Here is a 9,041-nt window from a genome sequence, read left to right as displayed (position 1 = left end):
GTCTTTATCTTTCCCTGGTGCTGCTTACCTCTGGGATGGGTGGGACCTTTGTCAGGCCAGAGACCGGAAACAGAAGGTTAAAAATGTTTTTGAAATGGGCTTGAAAGATGGAGAACATTCCAGATGGAGTGAATAGCATGAGCAGTCTTAAGAGCAGGACATGCAGAGTTATGCTTAAGGTGCAGTAAGTAGTCTGTCCGTATGCATAGGGCTTGTGGAGTGAAATGAGGGGAAAAGATCCTAATGGCTCTGGCTGAGGAGCCAGACTGGATTGTGCTTGCAGTGAGGAGCCATAGTCAGTTTTGGAGCAGGGAAAAGAAGGGTCAGAACTACATGGGAAGCAGGAAGAAGGAACAGACAAGAGGCTTGAGGACCCATTACGAGACTGTTACCTGATGAGGGTTTAAGAGCCTGAGAATGGAAAGAAAGGACAAGAAATTTCTGAGATCATCAGGCAAAATTCTGAGCTTCTTCCTCATCTCTTTAAGGATTTCCTTTCTGATTCCACTCCTAACAGATTCCATTGCTTTCATCTCTTTCTATCCTAGAAGGGCTACTTGGTGGCCAGTGAGAAGTGAGTGGTCTGAGACCACTAGCGGCTAGTTTATTAAACCACTTGGAGCAGCAAACAGTGGCTGAGAAGGATGAGTTATGCAGAGTGAAAGGGACTAAAATATCAGACCACTTCTGAGGGAAGACAGGTGGGGAGGGAGGAGCAGCTTTGTGGCCTCTGACCTGGGCTCTCAGGAAGAGAAGTCCTGGAAGATAGGCCACATGATGAGTGAGTGGGCCTAGTGTAGCTTCAGCAGCTCCCGCCCCGTTGGCCAACAGTCTACCTGTGGCCGGACCAGTTGCATCTTGATGGGGTCAGCTGCCTGCCTGACCCTGCCTCCGCCCAGCCTGGTTGCCTTCATGGGCTGCTTTGAGAAGCAGGTGTGCATGCCTCTCCTCTCATCTGTCCCCTCCTAATCCCTTTATAACTGCACTTGTCCAGGAATCTGGGCTGAGTGAGGTGGAGATGAATAATTAATGTCAGTCGCTTCAGACACCAAATATTTGAACAGCTGCCTGGTGTTTTTGCTGGCAAGGACCTGGCAGCCAAAATCAGGATGTTGACTGGGGTCCTGCTGTATGGCTCTGACTGGCCTTGCCAGCCTGCTCTCCCCTCTGATGGACTTCTCTCTCTGGACCATGGGACACAAGGAATGCCAAGGACTTGGATGGGGTGATCTTGTAAGACCAGAATGTGTTCTCTTCCTGCTCTTCCTAGATCTGGACAGCAGGCTTGGGTATCTCCTGAAGACCTGAGGTAGTATTTGAAGGGGCTAGTTTATGAAACCACTTGGAGCAGCAGGCAGTGGCTGAGAAGGATGAGTTATACAGAGTGAAAGGGACTGAAATATCAGAGTCCAGAGCACCTAAGTATCTGGCTTTCTATATTCCAGGCCCAAGTTTCTGTCTGGGCCTTATCTGGCCCAAAAGTTGACCCCCACCTAGAGGCAACAGAAGAGGCACCCTTGGCTTAGTCTTGTTGGCCCCCCAATCCTCACCTCCCGCTTCCCACAGGCTCTGGCTTCGTCATGTGCAGCGGCAAAGAGAATCCGGACAGTGACGCTGACTTGGATGTGGACGGGGATGACACTCTGGAGTATGGGAAGCCACAGTATCCTTGGGGCACTGTGGGACAAGGCGGGGCTTGTGGGATAGGCCAAAGGGAAAGCAAAGTAGCTAACACCTCTGGCACTTACGGCCCCCCACCCCCACCCCCCCCCGGACCAGTGTCTCAGTTCTGGCCAGGATTCAACCCTCACGGCCTACTGCGCACTAGGATCCCTTGTCCTTGACCACCATGCCAGATACACGGAGGCCGACGTCATCCCCTGCACAGGCGAGGAGCCTGGTGAAGCCAAGGAGAGAGAGGCGCTCCGGGGCGCAGTCCTAAAGCAAGTGTGGGCACAGGCTGGGGGTGGGCTAGAGGGGGACGGGAAGCCCTGAGGCAGGGGTCAACCTGATACCCACCCTCAGGGCTATCCTTGCCTGCCTTCGAGTTCACTTTGTTCTTTCTCCTTCCTTTCCTCTAGTGGTGGCCCTCCCAGCACGCGCATCACACCTGAGTTCTCCAAATGGGCCAGTGATGGTAAGTGTTAACGCAGGTTAGGAGGAGTAGGGGGAAGGGGACATCCTTTGGGCAGTGGTGGGACTCAGGCCCAACCCCTCCCCGATGCTGCCCAGTCTGGCCATAGTATGAGTTGCCTCTCTATCCCAACAGAGATGCCTTCTACCAGCAACGGGGAGAGCAGCAAGCAGGAGGCCATGCAGAAGACATGCAAGAATAGTGACATCGAGAAGTGAGTGGCCAGAAGGGGAACCCTTGGGACAGCAGTTCCGTAGGAAGAGGGGCCACCAAGGTTCCAGGCCCTCCCTTAGTCCTGCAGCCCTGGGCACACAGCCGACAGTGGGGCCCAGCTGGTGCTAAGCATGACTCTGAATTGATCACTGGGCCATGGCCCTGGGCGCCTTGTTGGAGGGAGGAGCAGTCCGCCCGCCCGCCTGCCTGCCTGCCTGCCTGCCTGCACGCCCGCTACAGCGGCCTCCACCCGGGGAATGTGATGTATGGCCGCCCAGCCCAGCCGGCACACTTGATTCATCTCCAGTTTCTGTTTCTTAATCGGGAGCTAAATTGGTTTCATTTTTCTTGTCCTGGGTGGCGCTTGCAGTGGGTTTTAGGCAGGAGCATTGGGTCTCATCACTTCTGGTTGGAATTTTTGGCCGAGGTTCTCTGGCAAGGGAAAGGGGACTCCCTTAGCACTTAATCCAGGGGGCCTGGATCCCCAGGAGCCACAAGGACTTGAAATCAGCTGGGCACTGTATTGCCTTTCCAGAAACCCAAGCAAGGCCAGTTCTAGCCTCAGGAGGTGGCATTGTCCAGTTTGCGGTGCCTGGAGCTGCTGCCTTTGGCCACTGCTTCACTCCCACACCCATCCCCTCCCTCCACTGGCGGCAGGTTGCCTGGGGTTAAAAGGCAGCCTCTTCATTCCAGGACCAGTGTTCCATCTTGCCTTCTGCCAGGAGAGTGGATTGCAGGCCGGTGCAGGGCCGGGTCGGTGGCCCAGGGTCACCTCCCATTTGTTTCCCTCCATTTTGTGTTGTCATAAATTCATTCCAGCCCGTTGTGGTTGATCAGTTTATCTCGGCCGGGGCCGCAAGTGCTGCTGGCATGATGTATGGGCCGCGGCGCAGGGCCCGGCTGCCCATGAATCACCGCAGCTGCTCTGTGTCAGCGCCGGAGCGGGCCGCACGGGTTCGGCGCAACCAGCTTAGGGAGGGGGAAGGAATGACGTATGGATGTTTATTTAATAATTCTCTCCTACTCCAGCTGAGCGGGGCGGGCGGGGCCATAAGGGGCGCCCACCCTCGTCTGAAGGGGCTGCTCATAAATCAGAAAGACAAGATCATTAATCAGGGATGGCGCCCGAAGGGGAGGTGGGGGCCAGAGCCAGTGGCCATCCATGAAGGTACTACCCACCCAAAGCTGGGGAAGTCGGGATTTCTATCCCACCTGTGTGAGCACAGGCAGGGCTGTGGAACAGGTTGGGGACTGGCTCAGTCCTTGGTTCTGGGTCTGCCTGGGTTGGGGCCCGTTAGTCCCCATGACTTTTCCTTGTACACAATATGGTTTCCCACCCTAGATCTGTTTCATAACCCAGGGAAGGGGGAAAGCAGGATGCCATGGCTGCTTCTAGGAAATTCTCCACCCTATCTATGCCCTGGAGGGACTCAGGAATAGCTCACAACCAACCTGGGTCGGGGGCTGAAGCAAAGAGTAGAGGCATGGTATATGCTGAGCAAATCCAGGATAGGGTGGACTCTGGGGTTAGATGTGGCCTTGGGGCTTTTGGAGATGGAGTGGGAAATGGCTTCATTCTCTCCTGGCCCCATCCTTTATGCCTTTCCAGTTCTAGCTCATTCTCTGGTTTGGGGTTTGAGAGTTAGTTTTCTACTCTGGGGTAAGCTGCCCCCAGCTCCATGCCTTAAGTTTCCCCTTCTCTGAAATAACCACATAGGACCTGGCAAATGCCCAGTCTGGTCCTTAGAAAGGCAGGGAGCATAGCTACCCATCCTTGTCTCGTCAGGAATTAATAGCAGTCCAGCTGGGGATGGTACATATGGCATTGGGCAAAATGCCAGGGGAGGAGCCAGCTGCATAGGTGCTTGTAAGGAGAGTGGGGGTGGTTAAGGCTTCCAGAGCTGGAAAGTTGAATGAATACCCTCAGGGAATCAGCCAGAGCCTTTCTCAGCTTCCCTGGAGAGAGGCAGGGCAGAGAGAGTCATGGACCCATGGAGTGATGGCTCTAGAGCAGTGGTTCTCAGCCTTCCTAATGCCACGACCCTTTAACACAGTTCCTCATGTTGTGGTGACCCCCAATTTCATTGTTACAGATTGAACATAATTAAAGCATAGTGATTAACCACAAAAACAGTATGTAATTATATATGTGTTTTCCGATGGTCTTAGGCGACCCCTGTGAAAGGGTCGTTCAACCCCCCCCCCCAAAGGGGTCGCGACCCACAGGTTGAGAACCGCTGCTCTAGAGCATCCCTGATAGAGGGACACAGCCATCAGGAAGTCACGTTGTTGCTAGTACTACCCTGAGAGAGAAAGGTCAGAGATCAAAGTTTGTTGCTGTCTTAAGGCTTAGTTTCTATCCTGTCATAGCCTCTTCCAACATCCTCAACAGGTTCCCTTTGCCTGTGAGATAAACTTCACTTTCTTCCGATGGTGGCATCTGAGGTCTTCATGGATCCTACCTCCTTTCCCACTCTTGCCTTCTGCTTACCCCTGGCGAGCCTTCAAGCCAGATGGGGCTCTTCGGCTTCTTGGCCTTTGTTCCGATGTTCCTCCATCTGGAGGCCTGTTTCCTGTTTTCTCGTCGGTGTAGAGTAGTGGTCAGTCAGTTATTGGTTGACCACAGAATCAGTCTGACAGAGTTTAAATCCCATCTTCCCCATCCTGAACCTTGGGCAGGATACTTAATGTTTCAGTTCTGCTTTAGTTTCTTCCTGTATAAAATGGGAATAGTATAATCTCCTCATGGGGTTTTTGTAAGGTGCAAATAAGGTCATTTTCAATCCCTCAGCACCATCCCTGGCATTTAGTAAGTACTTAATAAATTTTAGCTTTTATTTGTATTTTCGTTATTATTCCCTAAAGCCCTCTCCAGGACCATCTTTTCTATTCCTCCAGGAAGCATTCTTCTCCCTCTGTGAGCTCCTCTAGGTTCTGTTCACTTGTTTTAGAAGGGGAGGGACGGATCACTCCCTTGAGAGCTTGTTTGGAGGTTCTAGCAGGGGAGCGCAGCTACTCGTATACCCTTGACCGAAGACCGGTCCTCTCCTCGGCGGGGAAGGTCGTCCTCTTCGACCGAGCGCGCAGCGCAGCTTCGGGAGGGACGCACATGGATCGGTGAGGGAGGAGGGGGACACCTAGCCAGCCAGATCAGCCGAATCAACCCTGGCGATCAATGGGGGGACAGATGTCGCAGCCAGATCACCCTCACATCCACGGATCACTCCCTGAGGTAGTCCCACTATTCCCTGCTCAGTATCGCAGCCCAAAGAGTCTTCAAGAGGTGGTAGGGACCTTCTTGTGCAGTGCCTGGACCATAGGTGAGGACTCGGAAGACACAACAAGGAGCCCTTGAGCAGGCCAGGCCTGTACCCCAGGGACTTGTATTCTGTGGGACTCATCCAGTCCCCTCATCTCTCACTCTCCCTGCAGTTTGGACTGGCCCTTTATTTGGCAAATGTATGTTCATGCCCAAATGTTTGTTCATACTCACGTGCCTAGTGTGGAGCTAATGTCCATAGTCATGTTGGTGGGGTGAGTAGCTTCCCCTCAGGGAACTGAGTCTAGCAGAGACGAAGACATTTGTAGTTATATTGCTGTGGCGGAGTCCAATACAGGGGCTGGAAGAGCACAGAAGAGGCAGCCACCAATGGGCTTCTGGCAAGAGGTGGGAACTAAAGCTAGGCCTGAACCATGAGGTGGAACCTAGTGAGTTAGGAGGTGGGGATGGGTGATCCAGAAGCAGAAAGTGTCAAGAAGCCAAGGGAGTGAAAAACAGTGGCATGTGGGGAAACTTGGTATTTTGGTGTGGGTAGAGCTTAAAGTAGAAACCGTCAAATTTGTAAAATTCTAGTTGCTGGGAGAACAGAAGGAATGAGGGGCTGGCAGTACAGAAGCCATGCCATTCAGGTTAGCGGAGTCACCCATAGAGGAAACCGTGAGAACCTGGGTGAGTGGTGGCAGAGGCAGAAAGAAGTGAGGAAACTCCAGAGTTTTAGGGACCAGATGACTGATTTTGGATCAGGGGGATCGCTTCTCAGCCTTTTGGCTGAGATCAAGTGAATGTCAGAGGTAAAACGGATGGCTTCAGGAAGGAATCGTTTGAGAATGGTTCCCAGATACCTGGTTTAGAAATTCAGCAGGATGGAGATGGAGGAACAAGGATGGTGAGGGGTTCAGTCTGGAATGTGGAGTTCGCTGATATATGATATGAGCAGGGGCATCTGGGAGCTACTTGTATTCGTGGTTCTGGAATTCAAGGGTGTGGATTGAAGGTTTAGATTAAGGATGCCAGCCTGCAGTCTGCCCAACAAATGCTGTCTTCTTCACAGAATAACCGAAGACTCAGCTGTGACCACATTTGAAGCCCTGAAGGCTCGGGTCAGGGAACTTGAACGGCAGCTATCCCGTGGGGACCGCTACAAATGCCTCATCTGCATGGTGAGAGGAAGGGGACCTATGGGTGCCCTTGGTCAGGCTTCAGTGCCCCCTAGGGTTTGGAGAGGGTCTCTGCACTGTCATCTGACCTCTTTAGAGGGTGGGCCAACCTCAGTGTGATCCCTTCTCTGCCCACCTCCTCCCTAGGACTCATACTCGATGCCCCTAACGTCCATCCAGTGTTGGCATGTGCACTGCGAGGAGTGCTGGCTGCGGACCCTGGTGAGGTGGCATGGGGATTGGGGGATGGGTGGTTGTTTTGGGGTACTGACCAGATGTCCTTGCTTATGCTTGAGCCTGCTTTGAGAGAGGAATGAGGAGGGGCGAAGGGGAGCAGGAGCATAGAACACAGCCATAAGCCAGGATCCCCGCCCCCTCCCCAAGCTCACCACATTCTCGCCTCCCCGCTCTGTGGGGTCACTTCTTGCTCCTTTCCTCTACCCTCGCCCCCCAGAAGGAAGGCCCACTGTGTCACACATATTGGTGAGATCCTGGGTCAGGAGGCGGCTGGGTGTGGGTAAGCAGGACCAGGGCCTCAGCCCCTCCCCCTCCCATTACTAAGCTCCCTCTGCTCCTGCCCCTGTTCTTCGCTCGGGAGCAGCCATTAAAATGTCGCCCGGAGACAGCAATAAAAGGCCCGGACGTGGGCTCTGTGTCCTGATCAAAGGCCGTGTGTAATCTCGTTAGGGCCTCGGCAGCCACAGCTGGACCCAGCCTTGTTCTCATTACTGGGGCTCCTGCTGCGGGGCTGGCCAGGCGGTTTGATCCTGGCATCCCCCCAACACAGGAGCGTGCCTGCCTGCTCACAGAGGCTGCCCATGCTTCCCAGCCGTGGCTGACAGGACCAAGGTGCCAGCACACAACTGGTATAAGCCCAGTGCTCACATGAGCAAGCATGCAGCACTGTGTGCATAACCAAAGCCTTCCCTGTTCTCCCCGCAGGGTGCCAAGAAGCTGTGCCCTCAGTGCAACACCATCACAGCACCCGGAGACCTGCGGAGAATCTACTTGTGAGCTAGCCACCCCAGGCAGGCCTTGCCTCAAGCAGCCCCACCTGCCGCCTCTGTGATGTGACCCTAACCCTTGTACATACTTGCACACAGGTTCCCCATGTACATACATGTACACACACGCACGCACACACACAGGCCTCTGGAGTGGATGTAGAGGCCCAGGCCCTGCCACACAGGCCTCTGGAGTGGATGTAGAGGCCCAGGCCCTGCCACACTCCCACCAGGATTGGGGACCATACCTGTTCCAGGTTCTGTTCCCAGGGTGGGGCAGGGAGGTGTAGGTGGGGTGGGTAGCAGGGCAAGGCTCCTGAGATCCAGCCCCCAGACCGACCAACTGACAGACAGACAGATAGACATGCAAACACCAGACTGAAGCACATGTAATATAGACGTGTATGTTTACAATGTTGTGTATAAATGGGATAACTCCCCACCCTCGCCTCTCCCGTCCCCTTTGGGTGTATGATTTTCTTTTTTTAAGAACACCTGGAAGCAGTGCCTCCTTCAGGGCTGGCTGGGGGCTCGGCCCATCCACCTCTTGGGGTGCCTGCCTCTCCCTCTCCCATGGTGTCCCTCCCCTCTCCCATGTGCTCGGTGTTCAGTGGTGTATATTTCTTCTCCCAGACATGGGGCACATGCCCCAAGGGACATGATCCTCTCCTTAGTCTTAGCTCCTGGGGCTCTTTATAAGGAGTTGGGGGGGAGGAGGCACAAAAATGGGAACCGAGCCACAGCAGGGGCTGAGATTGGGGCTGGATGAGGGTGCTCCTGGCTGCCCAGCCTTCTACCAAGAACCATTCCTGGGATTAGAGCTGCTGTTCCCAGGGAAGAGTGTCGTCTCCCCGCCCCTCCCGTGGGCCCATGGTGTGATGCTGTGTCTGTATATTCTATACAAAGGTACTTGTCCTTTCCCTTTGTAAACTACATTTGACATGGATTAAACCAATATAAACAGCTGCTGCCTGTGTGTGTGTGTGTGTGTGTGCAGGGAGGGAGGGATGGCGGGGTGTGCACAGGCAGTTAAGAGGTTAATTCCTGGCAGCAGTGGGGGAAAGGACTTGGCTCTGGGTGTGTGAAGCAGGACAGCGCTGGTCTGCTCAGGGACCCTGGAGCACTATGTCTGTGGGGGTGGGGCTGGGGACCTAGACTCCTGACTATTGATGGGTGGGGGCTCCAGGTTAATTCCTTATCGATGTGGAATCGTCAGCTCATTAATCACAGAAGAGGTCAGAGCTTGGGGGTAC

General features: G+C 54.0%; 1 protein-coding gene across 1 annotated transcript in view; it reads left to right on the top strand.

The window, feature by feature from the left end:
* RNF220 (ring finger protein 220) overlaps positions 1–8,754 on the top strand; it is a 259,191-nt gene extending 250,437 nt beyond the window's left edge. Inside the window, exons 8-15 of the mRNA XM_015567539.1 lie at positions 1,567–1,663; positions 1,857–1,943; positions 2,082–2,137; positions 2,270–2,348; positions 6,679–6,787; positions 6,932–7,006; positions 7,727–7,941; positions 7,974–8,754. Of these exons, the coding sequence (XP_015423025.1) occupies positions 1,567–1,663; positions 1,857–1,943; positions 2,082–2,137; positions 2,270–2,348; positions 6,679–6,787; positions 6,932–7,006; positions 7,727–7,798 (575 nt within the window). The 3' untranslated portion in view covers positions 7,799–7,941; positions 7,974–8,754. The remainder of the gene's footprint in view (positions 1–1,566; positions 1,664–1,856; positions 1,944–2,081; positions 2,138–2,269; positions 2,349–6,678; positions 6,788–6,931; positions 7,007–7,726; positions 7,942–7,973) is intronic.
* The last annotated feature ends 287 nt before the right edge of the window (positions 8,755–9,041 follow it).

The sequence above is a fragment of the Myotis davidii genome, unplaced genomic scaffold, assembly GCF_000327345.1.
Source record: "Myotis davidii unplaced genomic scaffold, ASM32734v1 scaffold924, whole genome shotgun sequence".
In the NCBI taxonomy this organism is placed as follows: domain Eukaryota; kingdom Metazoa; phylum Chordata; class Mammalia; order Chiroptera; family Vespertilionidae; genus Myotis; species Myotis davidii.
This window is presented reverse-complemented; position numbering and strand designations above follow the sequence as displayed.